This window comes from Strongylocentrotus purpuratus, unplaced genomic scaffold, assembly GCF_000002235.5.
Source record: "Strongylocentrotus purpuratus isolate Spur 01 unplaced genomic scaffold, Spur_5.0 spur5_scaffold_5, whole genome shotgun sequence".
Classification (NCBI taxonomy): Eukaryota; Metazoa; Echinodermata; class Echinoidea; order Camarodonta; family Strongylocentrotidae; genus Strongylocentrotus; species Strongylocentrotus purpuratus.
The window spans coordinates 9,862,836-9,889,281 of record NW_022145611.1 but is presented as its reverse complement, the minus strand read 5'-3'; the positions used below and the strand labels follow the sequence as shown (position 1 = coordinate 9,889,281).

General features: G+C 35.9%; 1 protein-coding gene across 1 annotated transcript; it reads left to right on the top strand.

Moving 5' to 3' along the window:
• The first annotated feature begins 1,076 nt into the window (after positions 1 to 1,076).
• On the top strand, positions 1,077 to 25,390 carry LOC764393 (probable 2-oxoglutarate dehydrogenase E1 component DHKTD1, mitochondrial). The gene is made up of 21 exons (XM_030999289.1): positions 1,077 to 1,454; positions 2,657 to 2,774; positions 3,685 to 3,755; positions 4,101 to 4,204; positions 8,571 to 8,678; positions 9,118 to 9,229; positions 9,853 to 10,014; positions 12,899 to 12,972; positions 14,312 to 14,461; positions 15,003 to 15,194; positions 15,743 to 15,934; positions 16,620 to 16,797; positions 17,241 to 17,302; positions 17,648 to 17,768; positions 18,449 to 18,588; positions 18,987 to 19,143; positions 19,866 to 20,068; positions 20,557 to 20,702; positions 21,003 to 21,166; positions 21,690 to 21,775; positions 22,409 to 25,390. The coding sequence occupies exons 1-21, from the start codon at positions 1,244 to 1,246 to the stop codon at positions 22,511 to 22,513; spliced, it is 2,856 nt and encodes a 951-aa protein (XP_030855149.1). The 5' UTR covers positions 1,077 to 1,243; the 3' UTR covers positions 22,514 to 25,390.
• Positions 25,391 to 26,446: the final 1,056 nt, after the last annotated feature.

The following is a 26,446-nucleotide window of genomic DNA, read 5'->3' as shown; positions in this document are numbered from 1 at the left end:
GGGAATTGCCATATACAGTACCGTACAGTGTGTTTCCACTCAAAATGCGCATCATGTGAAAACGACGTCAATTCATTGGGGATAACAAAGTGAGTTGTTCATCACATTATCTGATCATTTCTTGTATGTCTGTGGCATAACAAGATATATAATCTTTTGATCATTATATTTTATTTTTTCCTTGTATATATTCATGTATTAATTGTACCTTTATACATTCTATGTTTATCAAAATGATCTCAAAATACCATTAGTTATCCAGGTTTTTTTAAATTGTACTTTACTTTACGACCATATTCTGAGTAAATCACACTTTTGTTTCATTGCGCCATACTTTATACGTGTAATATCGAACATTCAAATGTGTATTTAACAGGTTTGAAAACTATATCAATCGAAATTTCTTCATCAGATAATTCATATTCGATTAAAAAATAAGAATCATGATTTTGGACATTCTTCACAATTTTTAGCCAAAAATTATATTTTTAGTAAACAATGCGCGTGGCATCCACCCGTATCTCATTCGTCAGTCTTATTGCAAGATGCCGTGCATCAATCCCAAAACGCCATGGAATCTTTTTCTTGATCCTTTTTAAATTTTGCTTTCAGACTGCATGCCCCTATACCTTAGAGAGTTCTGGACCCGCCATTCATTTTTGTTCACGAAAAAAGAATGAGAACATCAAAAATCCAAACAAGCAATTAAAAAACAACCAAAGGGGACAAATTTACAAAGGTCAATACAGCTCGACCAGTAGTATAAAATGAAACGAACTTTATGCCTCAGACCAAAGAGATATTTATTGCTGGTATCTCCTTGCTCTGACACACCCACAACACAACACACCTCCAATATGTGATTACCTTTCGTGAAGGCTTAAATGTTTATATGAAGTGAAATATAATTACCCCCTGCTGTAAAAAATATTCAAATCGATTGATTAATGAAATATAAATCCATTTGAAAAAAAATCAAATTTTGTCTGGTAGATATGGAGAGTCAAATACTTGCCAAAATAAATTATACATGTTTTAAAAATTTCGTTAAAAATATTGAACATCTGTAATTGAGAATAGTATTTCTACTCAAATTATAAAACGACTCACTTCTAAATCTCAATGTTTTGGTACAGAAATATCACAATTGCGTCAGAAATCAACGGTCGATTATAGGAATGTACCTGAATTTGTGTTCGTATATTTTATACATTAAACAAGAAGACATTGAAAATTAGAAAACATGTTGCGATTTCTTCGACATAGTCGGGTCAGAATTTTGTCATCGCAATCGACCCCTCGCTGCCAGCATGCAGCGCCACTAGTTCCCGCCGTTCAGCACCTACCGTCCCGCTTGTACAACGTCGGTCGAGATGTGTATGGCTATCGACAATCGGCATGGCGGCCGCTGAATTTGATCGGCCTCCAACAACAAGCTGAGGGGATCAATACAGGTGGGACAAAGAGAGTATAAATACGTGGGAGATATTTGAAAAATTGTGTGACAGTTGTGTGTGAAACAGTTCCATTAACCCTAATGATGTTGTGGTGAAAAAGGCAGATTACGCAAACATGACACGATGATGATGATGATGGAGTTAGAACAATATGATTGAGAATGAGATCATAACAAGTTAATTGCAAAAATTGGCCAGCTGCTAGCTGTCGTGATTGACTTGCCTTTGTTGGAAATAGAATCTATGAAGGCCTGGTCGAGTTATCGAAGGTATGGTGCCAACTAGACAGAACAATTTGTCAATGTCAGTTTGGAGGAGTTTTTAAACATATTTTGTCCTTTGACTTAGGTGGAGCTGGAGCCAGACATACATTTAATTTACATATCCCTGATTAAAAATAGACCGATTTTAGGTCTAGGTGCCACCCTGGATAACTTGTCCAACTTTGATCTCTGATGATTTTACAAATTAAAATCATTGATTTTTTGGCACTCTGAATTCTCATGAGATTGCTTGAATATATTTACATGAATATAAGTTGTCAAATTATGACAGGAAATGGGTTTAATAGGTCTAACTCTAAGTGATATAAATGGACAGAAAGCTGTTTTTTTAAATGTCAAATAGATAATCAACATCAGACAGTTTATTTTGTTTGTTTGTTTCTTTATAAGCTTATTTGTATTTGCAATCTACACCTATCTCAACTGCATGTCTGTATTTTTTAAAGCTGCATGGGCAGAAAAAAGAGGATACATTGTATTGTGTTGTAGTCTATTAAGGGATCGTTTAACAATGTTAAATCTGAGATACACGACCCTACGTGTTATCAGTGTCTGTGATATGGTGTAATATTGAAGCCCTAAAAAAATTGCGCTTCAAAATGATCAAGAAGTGCCTCAAAAAAGTAAAAATCTTTGAGTGACCGGTTTAACCATACTCGTTTTCCCCAATAGACTGTAGTGTTATGAAAACCGTCAGGCGAACGGTTTTCAAAATTTGTAATTCCAATTATAAATATCTTAATAATCAGACAGGCGATCGGATTGTAAAAGTCATGGGGTTCCTGACTGACCTAAAGGTTTATAATTATCATTGCATCATGAGCTAAATCCAGAATTTTGTTTCAGAATCTGAGACAAAGTTACCGGATCCCTTTAGAGGAGTAATGTACCAATTTACTGTTGTGTGACTTTTAGATGAAGCTGCGATACAGAATAGGATTCAGAATGCCAATCTACTACGTCTCGTAACAGCCTACCGGGAACATGGACATAAGAGGGCGACATTAGATCCTTTAGGCTTGTTGCAACTACAGTACGTATGCATCACAGTAGGATAAGTTAATGTAAGGCAACACATTATCAATTATCAATATGAAGTCTACAAGTTAGTTTTGCAGAATAGACTGACAATTTAACTATGAGATTGAACTTTAAATATTTTTTTTAAAGCATTGATTCACTTGATCCCATATTTCTATCAAGTATGATTATTATGCCAATTGTGTTGATTTGATTAGTGAGAAATAAAATAGAAGTGAATTTTAAAGTTGTATATTACAGATTTAATTTGCTAATACATTTAAAACCTCTATAGAAAGACCGATTGAGAGAGGCAGAAAAGATGGTCTTGATATGTAGATGTAGACAGGTGGTATTTCTATAGAGGTGTTTGCTAAAGAAGGTTTCACTGTAGTTTAAATCTCATGACTTCTGGTGCATTCTGGAGAAAAAGAACTCTCACAGAACCAAGCAAATCATAATATCAATTCTTAAGTCAGCAAATGCCACACTATCTTGGTAGAAAATGTAAAATGGCCAACTGAGCCAAGTAATTAACGAAACAGAGATGAGGCTACCTACTTTAATACTACACTGTTAGTCCTGACTCATCATCTCATAGCTGTGCTTTTTTTGTGTGTCCCAGCAGTATTTTCTAGGCATTATAAACTAATCTACGGCATGATAAACAGTTATTTAAAGCCAATTTCTGTCAAGAAACAGTTACAGTAACAGACAGAAAAGTTGAAAGTTTTCCAGTAATATAATTAATGGACAAATAAATGTAATGTTCACAAAGCTCCAGTGTCATGGAAAGTTATGATTCCTAAATGGGTATACACAATTGTTAATTATGGACATTGCAATCTCACATCACAATGTCATTTCACGGCATGAAGTCAACTAGAATATTGATTTTACCTTTTTTGCTCTCCTGAATACAGACCTGTGCCAGAGTTGGAGCCTCATCTGTATGGGTTATCATCAGATAGCAGTGAATCTTACAATTTAACAGGTAAATATTTGAATGCCATTGGATAGAAAATGTGCTTTATGCATTATTTGCATCTATGCATATATTCATAAAAGAGCATTCACATCGTGTCATAGACATTGTAACTGTCTAGCTTGCATTGATTGTGTTATGTGTTTTCACATAAAAATAGTTCATTTCTAATCTAGTAGCAGTTCTTATAATCTGAAGATGTTTATACAAGAAAATGCTTCACTTTTCATCAACTGATATTGGTGAAAATGTAGTATCTACTGCTATTTAGGTCCAAAACTGCTGATGATAACAACAAAGTACAAATTTAATCTAACAATGTTTCGCTTTTTGTCATGGTTTCATTTTGTTCAGGTATAGTCAACATTGGGAAAGAGAAAGGAACAGTGCAGGAAGTCTTAGACCACCTAAAGAAGGCTTACTGTAGCAACATTGCTGTTGAGTTTTCACACTTACTGTATGTAAATCAAGATATACTTTGTTTTTATCATGTTATTAAGTTAATCATGGGTTCTAGTAAATGATGTAAAATAAATTTTAACTAAATTGAATCAAACATACACTGACTGTATGTTTGATTCAATTACCGGTATGTGCCAAACGATTTAGGTAGAAAATGTAGTATTACTGATTAATGAGAAAAGAAATTATGAAAATCAAGATATTATCGTAGTTTTTACCATGTGTACGACACTAGAACAAATGGAACTATAATGTTGATAAGTTTCTCATCCAGTCCATTTTTTCATAATTTTTCAACACGGAGTACATGTACAAGTTTCAAGAGTTTGCTAATCCTTTGCAAGTTATCAATGTACATTTGCAACACTGGATCCAGGGGTAGTAAGTTGTTACCTGGTAGGATTTCAGAAGCGGATCTAGAGGGGGGGTTGGGGGGGTTGCAACCCCCCCAAAAAAAATCCGGGGAACATTTTTTTAAATCTTATCTTTTTTTTTAAACTTGTAATTTTATTTTATTCTATTTCTATGTATTTATTTCATTTATTATTATTATTATTATTATTATTATTATTATTATTATTATTATTATTATTTCTTTTTGGGGGGAGGGGGGGGGGGGGTTGGGCGAACAAATTTCACAGAGTCCCTTGCCCCCCCCCCCCCCCATCAGCTTTTTTGAGGACACGGGCCACCGCCGAAGTGACAAGCTAGGCCAGCGTTGCCGATTCTCATCCCCAAAATCCCCACATTAAAAAAAAAAAAATTGGGGGATTGTTGAAGTCTTTGGGGATGAAAAATAAATATTTGGGAATGAAAATAATATTGCGTGTGCGCGATTTTTTATAAAATGCTTAGAATGGCCTAAAACGTATGCAAAATGATTTTGAGACGATTTTCAGCATTTTAATATTTTGCGCGTGCATTGACGCGCGGAGGTACGCGCACGCGCGGCGTTTTTTTGACCTGCAATTGACCGGACGGATATTGACCTTGATCATGATAAATATGAATATGAAATAACCTTTGGTTATGAAGATATGATCATGAGTTGATTTTCGTAAAATTTTACAAAATGGCGCCTAGATGACGTCATCAGTGAAGGTCAATATTGAAAACGTTATTGTGCTTTGTACATATGCCTATACATATGTATGCCAAATTTCAAGGCATTTGATTGAGCCATTTCCAAGTTATCTTGCCAACAAAAAAGTGGTTAGAATAAGAAAAATATATAATAAATAAATAAATAATAAAGGCAATTCTAACGAAATTAATCATCATTATCATATTATTATTATCATTATTTAGATGGGGAGGGTGATGAATAATGAAAGGAAAGCAATGAATTATAAAAATTTGTTTATAATCGTTTAGAAATTCGGGTTGATTTTACTCTTCCATTCAATATATCTCATTAAAATGTGAAAACTGCACTCATTATTTGTTCTTCCTCCCTCCCCCAAGTATACTAATGTGTATCCGTTTTTTTGTTTGTTTTGTTAGGTGGGGGTAATGGAGGAAGGTAACAAATCATTGATTGACATTCGTTTAGAAATTTGCGTTAATTTTGCTCACATCACAAACGAAATCTTATTAAGATAAATCAATACTCTTGCACAAGACTCAAGATTACAATTCAATTCAAGATACTTTATTTCTCGAATCGTGCAAATATAAACTAACGTTATCAATTGCTCCTGTTTGTTGTACTTTCATATTACTCATTATCAGCGCCCAAAATACACGGGGGCGATGAGCAATTCGCCCCCGTGAGCTCCATAATCGCCCCCGTCAGGTTGCCCACGGGGGCGATTGCAAAATTAAAAGTCGCCCCTGTGGAATTATAAAATAAAGATTATCTTTTCTTATATAACTTTAACATAAATGAGTTTCAATTTTCAAACCTTAAACCAATGAAATGGAACTTAGATGGCGCTTCTTTCTATCCCATCTCTGTGTATTACCGATACAAACAACGGAAGCTCGCAGTGCAGCTAATGCGGCCGTCAGCAGTCGCTATACTGCGCCGGTAGTACCGATGTGCACGCTGACGCCCAATATCTGCTGGAGCTGGAGACGATCGCGCAAGGACTGAAACATGGAGAAGTTTTTCGTTGTGAAAAAATCCTCTGAAATATGGTTGTTCTAATAGAACAACAAATAATGTAACTCGACCAATAATACATATTGAGAAGAAGATCAGCAAAGATGTTGCAGGGACGTTTCGTTGTACCGTTCTCGAAAAATAATCCCCGTCTGAATTCCCCCCCCCCCCCCCCCCCCCCCCCCCCCCCCCCCCCCCCCCCCCCCCCCCGCGAAGCGCTGAAGCTTTGACGTTTCATTAAATCAGTAGAGAAAGAAGACGAAAATATGAAAATAATATTTTGCCTTGATTAAGAAAAATTGAAAATTGTATCAGTGTTAAATAGGGAGAAGGAAAGGGGAGGAAATTAATCAAAAAATTGCAACTGATATCCCCCTTCTTTTCTTTACTTCTTACTTAATTTTCCTTCCCTTTATCTCCTAGGCTCTTCAGTGACTGGTCCCTCAGAAACTAGTGCTAAGCCAGTCACAGAGAATTCATGATTTCAACTGATGCCTGTTAGTGCATTGTACATTTGATTTTTCTTCACATTTCATTTAAAAATCTTTTCATATTTGATAAATATGGTGCATTGGCATATGGGCTATGGTTGGAGCGTTGGATGCGTTGAACAGCGTTGGTGTATTATGTGGATTTCTCATATTCATATTCTGAATATTTCCGTGAATTGAATAATATTGAAAAGGATGCAATTCATGGTTGTACTCGATAATTCTCACTTTACATATTCTCTCTCTCTCTCTCTCTCTCCCTGTCTTGCATAAATAAAATATGAAAATAATATTTTGCCTTGATTAAGAAAAATTGAAAATTGTATCAGTTTTAAATAGGGAGAAAGAAAAGGGAGGAAATTAATCAAAACAAACATTGAAGAATCCAATTCAGTGTTCTTTCGTGAGGCATACAAATGAAAGTACATACAAAGGTGAAATAATAAAGTGAAGAGCGATGATAAATCTATTCTTGACGTTGATTGATTGAATAAAAAATAATGAAACAATATGGTCTGAAGGTCATATATCTTCGAATATTAGAAAGTTTCATCCACCATCGTGTTGTTGAACACTATTTGCAATTTAATTTTAATGCGGTGACTTGTCGGTTACGAGCAGAAGGTCATTTCAGGCTTCTATATTCTATAATACTATCAACAGATATCTGGATATAGACACTTCAAGCTACGAGTCAGCAAGTATATCATCATCTCACAGAATTCTACTCGAACACCGCATCAAAATTCTTTTCACCCTTTTTTTCTTCTTCCTCTTTTTTTTGGTCCCTTTTAGCTCTTGTTGGCGGGAAAATTGCAACTGATATCCCCCTTCTTTTCTTTACTTCTTACTTAATTTTCCTTCCCTTTATCTCCTCTTCAGTGACTGATCCCTCAGAAACCAGAAGCGGATCTAGAGGGGGGGTTGGGGGGGTTGCAACCCCCCCAAAAAAAAATCCGGGGACCATTTTTTTAAATGTTATCTTTTTTTTAAACTTGTAATTTTATTTTATTCTATTTCTATGTATTTATTTCATTTATTATTATTATTATTATTATTATTATTATTATTATTATTATTATTATTATTATTATTATTATTTCTTTTTTTTTGGGGGAGGGGGGGGGGGGGTTGGGCGAACAAATGTCACAGAGTCCCTTGCCCCCCCCCCCATCAGCTTTTTTGAGGACACGGGTCACCGCCGAAGTGAAAAAAAAAAAAAAAAAAAAAAGAACGCACGCTGGAGAGAAACCCTTTCAAGTGCAAATATTGTGAGAAGATTTTCAACTCATCTGGTAACTTAACCAAACACATGATAACTCTGGATATAACTGTGTATTTAACTGTTACTTGATTTAAAAAGACGTTATCATGCACTGCTTTTTATGGTCTCCATTGTGTTAATAGATGCCAGGAAAACATCACTTACGGGGTTCAAATAAACACCCCAAAAAAAAATCGGCTCGCCGCTTCGCGGCTCGTGGACGATGCTCTGCATCGTCATTATTTTGGTCAACCCCCCCCCCCTTAGCAAAAAGCTAGATCCGCCCCTGGATTTATTCCTTGAACCCACAGAACACCATGGTTGCCAGAGCTAAATCCAGGGTAATAATATCAAAATTTCTTTGGAAGTGCATATAAACATTATATCATAATGTGATGGTGCTATGTGCTATACAAGAACAGAGAATTAGTATTATTCCTTACCATATTTGTTTAATTTTTGATGAAGCTACAGTTATTTGTTTTGCTATTGTATACTTTCAGACGAGTGAAGAAAGAGAATGGTTTGGCCACCAAGCTGAAGAGAGCCCTCGCTGGACCGTATCCAATGCCACCAAGCAGAAGATAGCACAAGTGATGGCCGATGCTCAGGTTTGTCACATTTTATACATTATTTCATTAGTATTATATTAAACTCATGCCATGAAGTAGCAGGAGGAAATGTGTAACTTTTTAGTTTGACTCGCATATGGCAGGATGGAAACTTTAAAAAGAATCAAAAATCAAAAATTAATCCACAATGATATATAAAAATTCATGTACATGTAGTTCATAATTTACAAATGTTTCATTATAAATTTATACCAGATTAAATCACCGGTAATAGGAAATACTTTGTAAAAAATCATCTCTTCAATACTATATCTTATACTCTACTCTTTGGTAACACTGGTCTCGTAATTTGCTGACCTGAATCACCGGGCATTTTTGTTTATCCACTTCTATTGTGTATGTATGTATTTCACCAATGCAGTTTTTGGGGAGGGGGAAAATTAATTTTACCATGTTTTGTGATTTCATTTTTTTCTAGGCATTTGACCAGTTTATGACCACCAAATTCGCTACTGTGAAGCGTTATGGTGGAGAAGGAGCCGAGAGCATGATGGTCTTTTTCCATCAACTCTTCACCCAAGCTGCATCAGGTAAAGTAGGAATATTTATGAACTTTTTAAATGGAAGTACATTAGTAGTAGTGATAATAATGATGATGATGGTACTTACTCTACTTCTACTTCCAATGATAACAATGATGACAATATTAATTATAATAATAGCTGAAAGTATGATGTTTTTTTTCAATCACCTCTTTACTCAAGTTGCATCAGGTAAAGAAATAATAATGATGAGGCTTTTTTAAAGGAAGTTGTAGTAGTGATAATAATGATGATGATGGTACTTCTACCACTACTACTTCTACTGCTACTAATAACGATGGTGACGATAATAATAATAGTGTCAATACTAATGATGATCTTAGTGATGATATGAATTCTTATATAATGCTGATATCCGCCAGGTTCTGACATTGATGGTGCTTTACATTTTACATTATAATGAATTTCCTTGGTATTTGTATGATATTCACAAGTAGGGGAAAAAACAAGAACAAAAAAACAACAAAGAAAAACAACAATCACTATTTGTATCGAATGTCGAGTAGTCCTACCAGACTAGTTGAATAGTGGAATGCATAAGTATGCACTTTATATGACTTCATACCGAGTCCGACATGATTATTCATTCAATTTGTCCCTCTCCCGAACAGATGGAGTGGAAGACATTATATTAGCCATGCCACATAGAGGACGCTTGAATCTTTTAATGGGACCGCTCGGTTACTCGCCGATGGTGATGTTGAAGAAACTTCGGGGCAACCCCGAATTTCCCCCACACCTTCTCTGTGTGGGAGACATTCCCACTCATCTCTGTAAGTGACTCACTTTATTTTTTATTTTTTTGTCTTAACCAATTTTCAGTCAAATACATGCATGATACAATATCTAATACATATAATAATTAAAGTAAAAAAATAGTAAAGTTTAGATTTTGTTTTTTTGTGTAACAAGCAACAAATGAAACATGAGAGTATTTGTATCTACTGGTAAGCAAATCCCTTGTCAGGGTCCACTATTGTCTTTTAATTTCAAATTAATGCTAGCAGATTTCAAAGAGGCATTGTTGGGAGATAAATTTCAAAAAGTATCAAAGTGGAAAAATCTTTCGCTAACGTTAAGCTGTGTATACCAGTACCTTACATGTAGTTTAGGCTTCTACCAAATTTGAAATTAAGTAGGCAAGCTTTCATCCATTGTGTTTAACAAGCAACAAATGAAACATGAGAGAATTTGTATTTAAGCAATAGAGTGCATATGAAATTAGGTAAGTGGACGTTCTCGTTGCTTCTAAAAAAACTATTGATGCCTTTGCTCTTACTCGTGTTTGAAAACAAAAGACCATTGCCTTGTCAGATATGGTTATATGAGATATGAATGATAAACGTTAAGAACCAGAAGGGCGTTATATAACTTTATACAACACCTACGTGGATCCTTGTCATTTGATTGGACGATTGTTCGTCACATGATATTCAATAGATGGTATATTGCACGGTTGTGCATTTTTGGTTATATGCGCCGTGCATTTTTGGTTATATGCAGACTGCGTATCTCTCTGCTGCATGTGCGCGCGCGTATCCCTGCGTGTATCTGACGCAAAGGCAATCTGCATGTAATTGAGAAGGCTTGACTCGAACTGTAATTTATCTTTATAAGGAGTAAAGCATAATTTGTTGATTAACGTTCTATTAGGTCTTCTTCGATGTTGTATAAAACAAATAATGAATGTTTTTCATTCGTTTAATAGTGCAAATATTTTCATTCGTTGAAAGATTAACGTTAATTCTATTCAACTCGGCTGACGCCTCGTTGAATAGAATGTTAATCTTTCAACTCATGAACATATTCGCACTATTGAACTCATAACCATTCATTATTTGTATACTATGTTAAAGTATGTGAGCTAACGTTCTTTTGGCTCCAAATGCAGACGAAAGGATACAAAAATTAAGGGGGAAGTCTACTTAGAACCAGAAGGATGTTGACTCTTTGTTAAGGCCCCACTGTACTACTTGTAGCTCGTACTAGCTTGCTCCCTCTATATAGAAAACAATGCCTAATTGGTGACCATTGGTCCCCCATGGTCCTCTTTTTCTTATGTTAATTGAGAGCTAAGTTGATGAGATCGCCACCTGTCAGTGACCACCCAGGGTGGTCTAATCCCTCCTAGCCAAACTAGTACAGACAGCCTTTAAAGTTTATAATGTACATGTAAGCTAACACCCTTCTAGCTCCAAACAGACGAATTGATACAAAACATGGTATTTTCATGAAATAAGCCACTGCATGCTCATTCACTTTGTACACAGCTGTTCATTGCATGCAATGCCTATGGGGGATTTTACCTCCCCATAGACTTTACACGCAAGTGTGTGTGTGTGTGTACCCACTCGATGACCATTAAGTGGCATATTCCACAAGTAGGCCCAAAACATAGAGAAAAGTTGTTGACCTAGCTACCAAGTGCCAGAGGGTTGAGGGTATACTTGAGACGACTGCAATTTTAAGATATGATATCATATCACCCACCTCAGCCGAATATTACACATACTTACATTGCGGTTCAGTGATCATGCACAGTCACATGAATGGATATAGTGCTTGCATTAAACCAAAAGGGCCAGTTTTGGTGGCTGGTGGTGTACGTTGTAGTGGGAGTTGAATTGGAAAGAAAAAAAACATAACTTGCAGCTCAATAGCCAGACAATTACATTATAATACAAACATACATGTAAGAATACAAAATGACAAATCTTTGCATTCTTCACAGTTGGAGCATTTATGTTTCTAAATTTGAATGCAGATGACTACCCAAAAAGTGGTTGTGATAAATAACCGATTTTTAAAGTGACTAATTTGGGAATTAATGTCATTTTTAAGTTTGGGGCATACAGCTCCAATTTTTTCATGAAATTAGAAAATGTGGCTCATAAACCAATTTTTAATGATTTTAACATAAATATTGTTATTTCTTGTCGTTAAAAATGAGGCTTGTATATCACAGTTCTTTTAATCAAGGTTTAGACAGCAGGCATACTTGATTGACTCTGGCTGATAAACTATAAAGTTATTTCTGATAACCTTTTGTTGTTTTTCCCCTTAACTTCCTTTTTACTATTTCATGAATTTATGTTTAATTGTACAGTTCCATATAATCTTGTATTCAGTATTATACAGTATTTGTTAAGTCCGGTAGGGGGGGGGGGGGAGTATTTTGGGCAAAACGCAGAGTGATCAAATACCCATCCACAAGGTGACATTTGGTTGGAATTCATCAATGGACTTTTTAAGATTTATTGATTCTAATAAACAAAATAATGAAATGTCTGTTTTTTAAAACTCATAATGAAGCTGTCTTTGGTATCATTAGCAAAATCTTTGTTTAGCCATAATTATCATCAGCTGAGAGACAGAAGACATTAAATCATATCACTTTACAATTTTCATACAGGTTAGAAAGCCCTTCTGGCTCTGGCTCTCAACAGAGGATTATATACATGTACATTTTGGATGAATTTCAGGTAGGTACACATAAGGCAAACAAACAGAACAATAAACAAAAACAAGGCCACCTATTTCTTAAATTTGGATCCAATAACAGCTCTGTCTCCCAGAAGATCCTCTCTCTCTCTCCATGTAGGACCGTGCTCCAATGTTCTTGTTGTACTAGCTATTATTTCCTGTGTGTGTGTACAGGGACTACTGTGGATCTGGATGTGGATGGAAAAGCGGTGCATCTCTCTCTCATTCCTAACCCTTCACATCTTGAGGTACCAGTGCATGTTTCACAAAGACTATGATCGAATTTAAGTAGAACTTAACTATGGCCGGCTATTCATGCCACTGGTTGCTCTTTAGATCTTCATCATGATCATGATCTTTAGATGATAATTTTTCCTTCAATAATGAATTATGAAGCAATGTAAATTGTGTAGATTTGTGACCATGATTTGTACGTCCTTTAAGAGACTAATGCCAGTAAATGGTGAAAGCAACCAGTGGCATGAACGGCCTGCCATAGGTAAGTCCAACTTAAAGTTGATCTTAGTCTTTGTGAAACACCCCCCAGACCATATTGTCTGTCGCTCTTATTTTTCTCTCTCTCTCCGACAGAGAAGGGGAGTTTGTAGTTTTTACTGTATTGCTTGCTGTGATATTATGTGCTTGTGTGTGACTAAACTCTAGTAATAAAGTGTTTTCATAAATGTGTTCCTGATGCATGATTGTCTCTTCAGTTTATTAAAACTGCTGTAAATGAGAGCATTGTATTATAAATAATTAGTAAATCACAATGTAAAACCATTACATGATTATAAAAATATTACAATTCATAACAAATTAAAATAAATAGAAAAATGGTGACAAGTATTGGACAATAAACCCCCCCCCCCTAAAAAAAAAGTCAGGATTGTGACATATGTGACATATGTGACATATTGTGACATAACCGGAGTGTTGGCTCAGTAAGTAGAGCGTCCGCCTCACAACCGGGAGGTCGTGGGTTCGAACCCCGGCCGTGTCATACCAAAAGACGTTAACAGATGGGAGTTGTTGCTACCTTGTTTGGCGTTCAACAATAAGGGATAGAGCAACGTCGATCTGGCGCTGCTCAGTGGCTGCCGGGCTCACGATCAGTTGGGCAAAAAGAATTTCCGTTTCGGTTTAATAAGATTTGGAGTGGACTATTAGGCTATTATTATTATTATTATTATGTGATGTATTTGTGTGGAGAAAAAAATGAATGTATAATCTAAAATATTGATATTTATCAAACAACTCAAAGTTTGTGATATTCATGTCAGGTAAATTAGAATGAGTAAAATAGTGCTAAGAAGAAGGTTTTTTTTTTTTTTTTTTAATGCAAAGAAAAACTAACAAAATGGGTCTCACCTGTTTTACTAGTACATTTTACGATGACAGTTTGGGTAGACAAAGCTAACTTATGGTATGCTTTGTAAGTTTGTACAGTATGTATTGTCAGGAACGTAGAGAATATACTTCAATAAGATGTGAATCGTCATTAAAAGGTAAAAAATGCCCACTATTAATTTTTCTTTTTTTCAATCACTCATTTATTTGATACCGGTACCTGTATCTGTCTACTTTTAGGCTAACATACCTGTTGGAATCGGTAAAGCTAGAGGGCGCCAGATGAGTAAACAAGAAGGTGACTACACTTTAGATCCATCATTTGATGGTTGCCATGGTGATAAGGTCATAAATGTTCTTCTTCATGGTGATGCTGCTTTTGTTGCCCAGGTACGTAAGAAAAAATTTACTGATAGAAAAATGAAATTTGACATTCTATGTTTTTACTGAATTACAGAGTATAGTACTGCATGTACTAATAATGACAAATTGACAAAAAAGGAAATTTCTCCAAAACGTATGATATAGCTTTGTGAAAAAATAAAAGATGAATGGCAGTTTCAATTAATCCATTGACTACTGAATGATCTCATTCCAATATGCTTTAATACAGGAGCTTTAACTACAGATGGTTGGTAACAGATTATATAGATAAGATAAGATTTTATTTAGATAAGATATCTTATGGATAAAGCACATAAAACAGGGAAGGCCACTATGCCATATGAAGATAATCATCTTACATGCAATTGTAGAGGGGCCAAAAAGAGATGAAAAGAGAACATTTTCACGAGCTGGCTCACCCCAGAAGCCATGCACCCAAGAAAAACTTAGCTTGAAAATAGAGATTTGTTTCATAGATAACTTTCCCAAATGATCATAATTCACAATTTTATAGCTATCTAACTTTTTTTTTTTTTTTCCTCCACAGGGAGTGATAGCCGAGTGCTTTGCGATGGCCAACCTACCTCACTATGCAGTCGGTGGCTCCATACATCTGATTGTCAACAACCAGATTGGCTTCACCACGCCATCCGAGAGAGGGCGCTCTTCTCCCTACAGCAGTGACATTGCGAAAATGAATGGAAATCCGGTCATCCATGTGAATGGCGAGGACCCTGAGGTATAGCACACATTTCTTTCTCTGTAAAAACAATCCACATATGCATGTATGATATGTAAGGTAGTCTTTTGTCACTCAAGAGGGTGCTTACTTTATTTTAAAGTGTTTTGATGCCCTTTTGGCTCCCAGCAGACAATCCAGGGCTGCCAACCATTCCTATTTTGGAGGAAGGATTCCTATTTTTGTCCTTTTTCTAATACTGGTGTCACAACCCTAGATTTTGTTCTTAGGACATGACTATCTGATATTTCACTACAGATTCAAAATTGTATCTGTCTATCGCTCAATTTTTTTGCTGGGTAACTCTGTTTTCTTAGGTATGATTACAATATGAAACAGAACATGGGAAATGAATTTGAAAAAATAAAATAATGTGAGATATTTTAATTTGACCAAGTTTTATATTGTGAATATAATGTGACTTGGATTGAAATTGAATTTCTGATGGACAGTAGCGTAATAGTTGAGATGTGCATGTGCAACGGGAGGTATGACATATTTAAGGTATAAATCAATATCAACCTTTTGCTTTGTTTTGTTTGTTCCAGGCCGTTCTATCGGCATGCAGGCTAGCGGTGAGCTACAGGCAGAAGTTCAGGAAAGACGTGGTGGTCGACCTCCTCTGCTTCCGCCGCTGGGGTCACAACGAGATCGACGACCCCTCCTTCACCCAGCCCATCATGTACGGCAACATCAAGTCCAGGCTCAGCATACCGGATGCTTACATACAGAAAACTGCTGTAGGTTGAAGCGCGCGTGCGACAGTAGTCGCTGTACAGAGTGTTTGTTCTTCCACCTGTCACAGTAAATAAATCCATATGAAAAAAAGTTATATTGTTCCAAGCTCAGCATATCTGAAGCTTATATACAAAGAGCTGTCATATTGGAACACATAGATGTGCCAGTAGTACTAGACCCCATCTGGAAAATGATGTTTTACTCATTTTTCAGATCTTCCATAACAAAATTGTTGATATATACTGTATAATTCATGTACTGTAGTATTTCGGTGTGTCAATAATGGGCCATTTCAATCGTACATACGAGTTTGAAATGTAATCACTTTCAATGTATACAGAATATGCCATTCAAAACAACCAGACAAGTAAAATTGCTTTAAAAGCTAGGCCTCATTTATGCAAGATGTAGCAAACCACCTTCAAGAACAACGTAACACCCACAAAAAAAACTCATTTATATGTTAAGAAATGACAAGGGAGTGGTGAAAAAGTAGCAGCACACAGCAGAGGACATACAGTGTACTTTCCTACCTCTGTTTGTTGTGAGATAAAGAAATAAGAAGCACAAAATGCAGTCTTTTATCTTTGCGTGCTGCGGTGCTGTTTTTGTTTCTCAAAGCGTTTTACTCTTTCATGTGTGAACAAAGCTTTAATCTGTCATGTATTTCTTTGCTTTACTTACCAGGAAGAGGGCTCTGTCAGTAAGGAGGAGGTTGACAAGAATGTGTCGGAGCAGGTCCGGGAGTGGAACCGGTGTCTGAAGGAGGCGGACTCCGCCCCTGACCACGCCTACGAATCCATCCTTCAAGGCCCATGGTCATCGTGTGCACCACCTCATTCACACATTTCATCATGGGATACCGGTGAGTCAGTTGGCGTAGAGCCTAGAGGGAAGTAATAAATAGACATTAGATTGTATATACAAGACCATCAACTTGGCAGCAAGCTCACTGCACATAGCTGACTTTGTAACCATTCCTATTTTGGAGGAATGATTCCCATTTGTTGGCCTTCAAGCTATTGTTTTAAACCTTAGGTTCTTCTCTTTTTCTCAGATATTCTGTGTGAAAGTATACAAAATAGACTGTATTCCTAATTTTTGAGTCAATTTAATTATGGTCGAGACCGGGCAAAACTATTCCTATCTTGTATAGATGTATAGTAACTTCAGGATATCCTTTCCGAAACATATTTATTTACTTTTACATGAGCACTTTTATGAGCACTACGTGTACCCTGTATACTTGTATTTTACGTAATAAATGTATCTATAATTTTTGTTTGCATTCCTCTCGACCCCTTGCAGGTATTGATTCAGAAATGCTGAAATTCATCGGGGGAAAGTCAGTCGAGGTTCCTGATGGATTTGTGAGTATCCTTGAAAGAATTAGTATATTATTAAATATGTTTCATATTTAATACCTGTTTATCATATTAACATCACCTATTTTTTGTTTCATGTATATTTTGCAAAAATTTGAATAACTCTAAAAGTTCATTTTTAGATTTGATTCAGATTTAATAGACAAATATTGCTACTTATTTTCTGTATCCTTTACTCTGAATAATAGATTGTGCTTTTACAGTCTTGTAACTTCATACAACCTTACTTTTTATCAAGGGTGTGAACACAAAATACATACAGTAGATGTCAAGTGCAATGTAAGATTATGTCAACAAATTGTTAACCACTCTCACTTTATTATTTTGTAGAGTATACACCCTCATCTAAAGAAGACCTTTGTGGCTGCACGACTGAAGAGAGTAGAGGAAGGGTCTTCCATAGATTGGGCCACCGCAGAGAGTCTTGCTATGGGATCACTGCTAATTCAAGGTAGTCCTTTATTTTTCTGTTAGGAATAAGTGTTTTTTTGTGTCCAGTCACTTACTTTGAAATGCTTAGGCACCTTTCGCATTTGCAGTTGTTCATGTTAAGATTATTTCATTGTGTGTTAGTAATTTTCTTTTGTTTTTGTCATAAGAAATGCTTTTTAAATAGTATAGATACCTGTAGATATTTAAAATCATCTGAGCAGTACAGAACCAACTTAATTGGCCTGTTTTGGACTCTCCTGTACAGGGACTGCCAGAATGACCAGCTGTCAACAATTTTATATATCTGAAGTGGCGGCTGTTTAAAAATGATCATTCATGATTAATAATCAAGAAATCTCTATATACATGTTCACCAATATTGCCAAATGTTGTGTCCCCGGTGAGGAAATTATTCTAAGGTACCCTTTCATCCAATGTGTTCATCCAATGACTGAATGGTCTGGATGTCAGTCAGGGCACCTTCACTCATCGTCATGCCATGCTGGCAGACCAAGACTTAATTCTTCAATTCTGCCTCGAATGTCCATCCATCATGTAATGTATGTTTATATAAAAACGAAGCTCAAAATAGGTATTGCCCAGGAATGATTGGGATTTTGTACTGGACTACCACTCAAGCCTGTACACAATGATAATGAAAATAATGTTAAGTGACATTTTTTTCTTCCTCTGTATCAGGTTTTAATGTGAGACTGAGTGGACAGGATGTAGGACGGGGCACCTTCAGTCATCGTCATGCAATGCTGGTGGACCAAGAGAATGACTGCATCCATGTTCCACTCAACAACATGGACCAATCACAGAAAGGCTTTTTTGAGGTAAATATATGTAAACCATGTGGTTCATTGATCATGGGGCAGCTTTTATGAGATACAATATCACATTACACGATAGCAAATTTGTTAAAGCAGATTTGACTAATTGCAAAGTCTTTGAAGATATCATTGTGTAAAGGGTGATGAATTTCAACTCGTAGTCTATACCTGTTAAGGCAGTCAGATACCTTTTTTCAAGTGATCTTTGTATAACTCTAGGTTAACTTAAAATAAATCTTTTCTGAAATTGCAAATATGAGTGGATTAGATGTTTAAGAAATGAGGTTGCATTAGTTACTTAGAATGTATACTGAATGCAAATGACATTGTAAAGTCCTTCACCTCTGCGCATTCTACAACACAATGCACCAAAATTTTTGTACCCTCTTTTAATTACTTAGGTTGCAAACAGCCCCTTGTCTGAAGAAGCTGTGCTTGGCTTTGAGTATGGGATGAGCATTGAGAGTCCTGACCTGCTAGTCTTATGGGAGGCTCAGTTTGGAGATTTCTTCAATGCAGCCCAGACGATCATCGACACCTACATCTTTCCCGGAGAATGTACGTATGATTTTAATACCGACTATTCTTTAATTGCGGATCAACCCTACTGAAATGCGAGGCTATGGTTTGACAGCTCGTGTTTAAAAAAATAGGTAACCAAAAGGTAATGAAGAAAGCTACAATGCATGTAGAGTATACTGTATATCACTGTATTTTACCACCTGTCATGAGCTCTATTATTTGTTAACTACGAGTTGTGTACAAGAATTCTGACAAATTTAAATTGTGTGATCCAATGTACAATTGACCTATTGAAAACCATTAAAGTGTAATTATAATCATGGTTTCCAATAGGTCAATTGTACTTTTGATCACACGATTTATATTTGTCAGACTTCTTTCACACTGTACTCATAGTTAATGAGTAATGAGCATATGGCAGGTGAATATAATAGTGATGAGTATTGTAGGTTTCTTCATTACCTTTTGGTTACCCATTTTTTAAACACAAGCTGTCAAAACTTAGCCTTGTGAAAATCTTTATATCCAAAGACAAATAAGATCACTCTGTGTTTTTTATTTCATTAACTGTAATGAAAATCTAATGATAAGTTCTCTCATGGGAAAATGGAGCTTACCAAACCCCACAGGGATACCTTGTCCAAACAGGCGCAATCCTTTTCTGTGTAAAACAAATGCAGCTGTCGGTGTTATAATAACCTTAAATTGATAACTATCACTCAAACAGTATCTTTTCCATCTTTTCCACCAACCTGCAGTAAAATGGCAGCTGCAGAGCGGTCTCGTCATGCTGCTCCCTCACGGGTTCGACGGGGCTGGTCCGGAGCACTCCTCTTGCCGTCTGGAGCGGTTTCTGCTGCAGTGTGACAGCAGTGATGAGAAGGTGGACGGAGACAATGTCAATGTTCAGATCGCCAACCCCACCACACCAGCTCAGTACTTCCATCTTCTACGGAGACAGGTGGGTTGGGCTTGGTGGAGGTCAGGCTGTCAGAATGGCTGTGAAATACATTGGATTCAAAAGAGATAGTGACCTGTCTATAGCGACCGCCCATGGGAAACACAAAAAGTGGTCTTTGTAGACAGGTTCCTTTAGTACATGTTTCAATGAGAAACCAATTTGAAGGGAAACAAAAATTGTGGTCTTTGTAGACAGGTGGTCACTAAAGTAGGTTTGATTGTACTACATAAACTTATTAAAGATATGATGAAGTAAAAATAGGCCTTTCTTTATGTAGTGAAGTGTTTATGGTTTAATTCCTTCAATAATTTAGTTACATCACGCAAATACGAGTCTCTGTAACATTAAATATACCAGCAGTATTGAAAGACAGCGTTTAAAGCTCTGACTGAAGTTTTTCAATTTTGTTTCAAAGAGGTGAAAGCAAAGTACATGTACCTCCTTAAAAATGCTCTATTTGATCCAATATTTCGCTTTGCTCTCATCAGATGGTTCGAAATTACCGGAAGCCTCTGATCATAGCCTCACCAAAGGTCCTCCTCCGTCTTCCAGCTGCCGCTTCAGACCTCTCAGAGATGGGACCTAGAACTAATTTTAGACCAGTCATCGATGATCAGACTACTGATCCTCAAAGGTATGCACTAGCTGCCATAACCTTGTTTGAAAGGAAAATTAAAGATCCAGATTTACTTCTAGACAGTATTAGAGATGTATTTTTTCTTACTACAACTACATAATATCACATATGAAGAAAGTATTGACCCATTTGCACACTCCCAAATGGTACAAAGTAAATTTTATACACTGGAAGTCTGGTGCAAGCACCAAGCTGGCACACCAGAACAAAATGTCTTAGTCTCCTGTCTGACCACATTGAAGCAATCTGGCTCCAAGGTTTATGATGAAATAATATTGTTTCTTTTCTTAAATGCAGTATCCAGAAGGTTGTTATATGTTGTGGGAAGCACTACTATGCTCTACAGAAGGAGAGGGAGAGCAGACAGGCTCATCATATAGCCATAGTGAGGGTAGAGTCTCTGTGTCCCTTCCCAGCTGATCTCCTGCAGAGTGTGCTGAGTAGATACCCTAATGCCAAAGGTGAGATACGGATTGATGGATAGATAGATAGAATGAATGATTGAATGATCGGTGAATAGAGGGATTAAGAGATGGACAGGCTCACCATATAGCCATAGTGAGGGTAGAGTATATGTGTCCCTTCCCAGCTGATCTCCTGCAGAGTGTATTCAGTAGATACCCTAATGCCAGAGGTGAGATACTGATGGATGGATAGATGGTATGATTGATTGAATGATCAATAGGTGAATGGATTGAGAGATGAATAGATAAAGAAGTGAATGCCTCAGGGGAATGGCTGATTGAGAGCTGGATAGATTAATCGATGGAGTGATGGATGGAATAATTTATTGGATCAACATGGAATCCAATCTGATCACTATTAAACAGTGAGAAGGTGGAAGACTCCTTCTCTAGAACTGTTTTCTCCCCAATATATCCATGTTATTCTTCAACAACCACAAAACAGAATGTATTGTACTTTAAAGTACCTGGAGCATTTCATGAAACTAACATTTTTGTTTTTGATTTGATTTTTGTCCAGAATATTTGTGGAGTCAAGAGGAACACAAGAACATGGGGGCGTGGTCCTTTGTTGCACCTCGATTTGAGAACCTCGTTGGACACAAGGTACGTGATCAAATATAGGCTGATAGGTAGACCAATGTTGGTAGTCATGTATTTTAATTAATTCAATTGAATTAAATTCAAAATGGTTTATTTTAAATAAACTTTCATTGCAGCGTTTAGCCGAATTACAAAAGTTAACAAGCAAAATTAATAACACATGATGTAATATATAACATTGCATAACATGATGTATTGAATCTGAAAAACGAATTAGTAAAAATACAAGAAATATAGCTTATTGCAACATATGGATACAAATAAATAAAGCATCTATAAAGTTCTAGGCTTTAACTGTGTTTGTGTGTATTATTGGGGTATTATATCTGGGACTGACCTTTAACGTTATCATTCAAGAGACACAATTCAGTTTTTAACCCAGGTCTGATTAGAATCAACTCGAGTGCAGGTAGATCGTATAATGAATTCATTCACATGCATTATTTGTATACTAGCTGTTATAGTCTAGCAATATTGGTAGTGCTTCTGCCTGGTAAACAAATGGCTGCATTCAGATCAGGCTGGTTGTAGATTTTGTTACTTTCTCACTTTCTTTTTCATAAACAGATCACACGTATGATCAGTAATGCTTGGAGAAAAGTACATCATTTTTTTTCTCCAAATTTGTGTTCACAGCTTGCCTATGCTGGAAGAGACGTTCTCGGAGTGCCTGCGGTTGGCACGGCAACGCTACACCAGGAAGAGGTCAAGCAGCTCATGGTGCGAACGTTTGACCGGTAGTCGTCAATTTGTAGATGAAACATTGTTTACGGATTAGGATACTATTAACATATGGTCGGTATTACATTAATACTGTATCATAACCATGTGCAAATAGGATTTGGTTATAGTTTTGTTTCATTTTTAAATATTTGTTGGAGAATAGCTCATGATGCAAACATTGGTCTGGTAGTTTAAATACCGTCAAAGAAACACCAACTCTAATTAGGATACCAGCACAAGCTAAGTATGATAGTATTGGATAATATAATAGTGTGAACGTTTAAACAAGATTTCTGTGAAAAAAAATTATATTTGGCATGTTATCTCATGCTAAATATTACCTTTATATTGTCTTTGTGCTCGTAGGATTTTGGGGCTATTATATGGGTGTGTGTGTGTGTGACTTTGTTTTTATGTTTAATTTTTTTTTGGGGGGGGGGGTTGGTGTTCCATGAGGTTCTTAGCCTATAGCTCTGCTGTGCTTGTTGGATTTTTCTATTCATTTTTGGTTTGTTTTCTTTGATTTTGATAACTGTAAAATGTTATTTGTTTTTGTCAGTGCTCTGTGAGTTTCCTTGCCTGTCATTCTACGAGCATGACACAGTGATCATGACACAGTGAGAACTACCTCTTTAGTTGTATTGGACAATCGGTAGCTTAAACTTGAGCAGATGTTTGCAGATCATTCTGTTGGCATGAATCTGTCTCATTTCATTAACATTAATTGATTTTTATTGTATTTCGATTAAATTTTGATTTCTTTCTGGCTTCATGAGTCTACTACAAGTTAATGATGTGCAATTATATTCAAAGTGTCAAAATATTTGTAAAAACGATTATGAAAAATGCAGTTCATCCAAAAATATAGATAAATAAATAAATAGAAGAGAAAAAATAAAGCAAATAGGGGAAAAGGAGAGGAAATTTTAGAGTTCTATTTTGTTGCTGATTGTTTTTGCCAATTTTAAGTATGAAGATACTTATTTTCCCCCCAACGGCAATGAAAAGTTATGCAAAAGTATGTTGTTGTTTTTTAAACTATAGATCCAGTGACTATGGAAATAAATAGCATTGAATATGAAGGAGGCAGGCAGCAAATAATTGTCCAATAGGGCCATCTACGATGCATCTAGTTGACTATATGCCTAAATTGCTGCAACAGTGTGATATCAAGCAATAGGTTTATTATTTCTGTATCAATGCAAGCTGTAGATGAATTCAATGATCTGTATGTACGGTATTCATATATGCAACTGAAATTAAACTTGAATATATTTTTTGTCTTTTAAAGAGATATATATACATTGTCCTGGACTAGTCTCATGTGTGTGTGGGAATAGTATATCTTTATTTTCCATTGCTCGAAACCCTAAATTGCCACATTGTTTAGAAAATATACATTTCCATTGTACTTGTGACAAAGGTTGACTTTGGCAATCCATCATTTATTCCATTAGTTGACCAATGCCAGCAAAGAGTTAACAAACACTCATTACTGTTTAAGGACAAATCAATAACTACATGTAGGAATATCTATGTGCATACATGTACATAATTCATGGTATAAATGTTTTGTAAGAATTTATTCAAGCAAAATTAATGTAAAGGTGTGCAATATACTAAGTAATAACTTTGAAAACAGAATATTAAAAGAGTCTCCTATCCCCATTTTGAGCCTACATGTAGCAGCTTTATTGCATTTTCCAATGATATAATTTGTCTGTTCAGAGCCAATAGGGCATTAACTCTGTGTTCATGTATATGAGTTTAATAGCACCCTTCTGGCTCCAAAAAGATGTTATATTGATTGATATTCTAGTAATCTAATGTTGATGAAAAGAAATTTTATTTCATTATTTCCATCACATTTTAAAAGGGGATCGATCGTAAACTATGTAAAGAGTATCACGAGTAAGTGACGAGCATGACAGACAAAAATTAGCAGGCATTAAATACCTTTTTCATCATTAGCGATAGGTGTATTCGAATCTTACACCTAAAATAGTGCTGACATATTTATATATATATATATATATATATATGCTTGGCTGTTTTGTCTTACCAGGGTATGTATTATTAAACATGTATGTGTAATATAACATTATACTCTTGTTAACATCATGTCATTTTTATCAAATTGTACGTTATACATTTGATGATATATTGTATCTTGAAACCAAAGTATATGTACACTATGAAAACCCCGTACAAATCATCTTGATTGTATCTTATTTGTGTTTTGTCCGACCCTCGTTATATCTTGAAATAATCTTATTTGCCACTTGGACAAAATCTCATGGGCATTTTCGTGGCTTTGTGAAACAGAACAAACCTAGACATTTTCAAAATCTGTCTGAAGAGACATACACCAAAGAATCATGATTTTATAAGAAATTGCATGTATTCAACTTTGGATTATGAGAACTTTCATACAGATACACTAAAAAGTTGGACTACCCCATGCATTGATATGTTATACCGGTATGTGGATGTAGAAGTGCTGCGATTATTTTGTACTTGAGAAACATGTAGTGTGCACTAGACTGTGCAGTTGTATCATGTTCTTAAGATCTTCATATTTTCTAAAAATAGGGTGAAACATTCTATACAAGAATCTTATTTGAAGATTACAACACTGTAAAACCCAAGAGTGGTTCATTCACACATGATTTTTTGTTAAAATGAAAGTAGAGATTAGCATGTGTTTTGTGGTAGAATTTGAATTTTCCTCCCATTTTTGCATGACTTTGAAAAAACACTGCTTTTTTTTGGGGGGGGGGGGGATGGAGGGGTATGATATGCCTATTTAATATTCCTACTACATGTATTATTGCCCATTGTAAAGTTACTGTCTTTTCTAACAATGTGAATTAAATTACAGTTTCATGTCAGTAACCTTTTAACTTACAGAAAGTTATATATTACAGTGTGAAAATGAGAGAATATTACAAGCATTTTTATGCCTCTGCCACCAAAGGTGGTGCCGGAGGCATCATGTTTTCGGGTTGTCCGTCTGTACGTCCGTACGTCCGTCCATCCGTACGTCCGTCCCGTTTGACCGTTATCACAATATCTCAAGCACCATTTAAGATTTAAACTTAAGACTCGGGAATAGTATTTATCACCATAGGAAGACGATCTGATTAGATTTTGGAGTACGTAGGTCAAAGGTCACAGGTCACAGAGGTCAACTTATGAAATTCCTTGTATTGAGTTTGTTAGCGCGATATCTCAAGAACCATTTGAGATTTAAACTTCAAACTTAAGGATAGTATGTATCACCATAGGAAGACGATCTGATTAGATTTTGGAGCACGTAGGTCAAAGGTCAAGGGTCACAGAGGTCAACTTATGAAATTCCATACATTGAGATTGTTATCATAATATCTCAAGAACCACTGGAGATTTAAACTTCAAACTTAATGATAGTGTGTATCACCATAGGAAGACAATCTGATTAGATTTTGGAGCACGTAGGTCAAAGGTCAAGGGTCACAGAGGTCAACTTATGAAATTCCATACATTGAGATTGTTATCATGATATCTCAAGAACCACTGGAGATTTAAACTCCAAACTTGTTTAAATTGCTCTATGGCGGAGGCATCATTTTCGGCTGCGCGCAGTCAAAATTCCATCTAGTTTCCTTTAGTGGGGCTTTCTGGCAAATTCAAAAAATTTGGAAAATCTTTACTTTTGGCCAAAATGGCAATGGATTGGTTTATTGTTTTTGCGAATAAGTTAAACAAAAATTCATTTTGTTAAATTTGCTCGCAATGAATGTCACTGAATGTCATGAGGTATGATATGGCCATGTTTTTGCCCCTCAGGGTCATTGTGAAGAGATAAACAATGAAAAATTTCATATAATTTGCAAAATGATGAGCTAACCCCTTTCCATTTCGGCCAAAAAGTGATGATTTTGCACATTCTCAACATTTTTCACATACCCC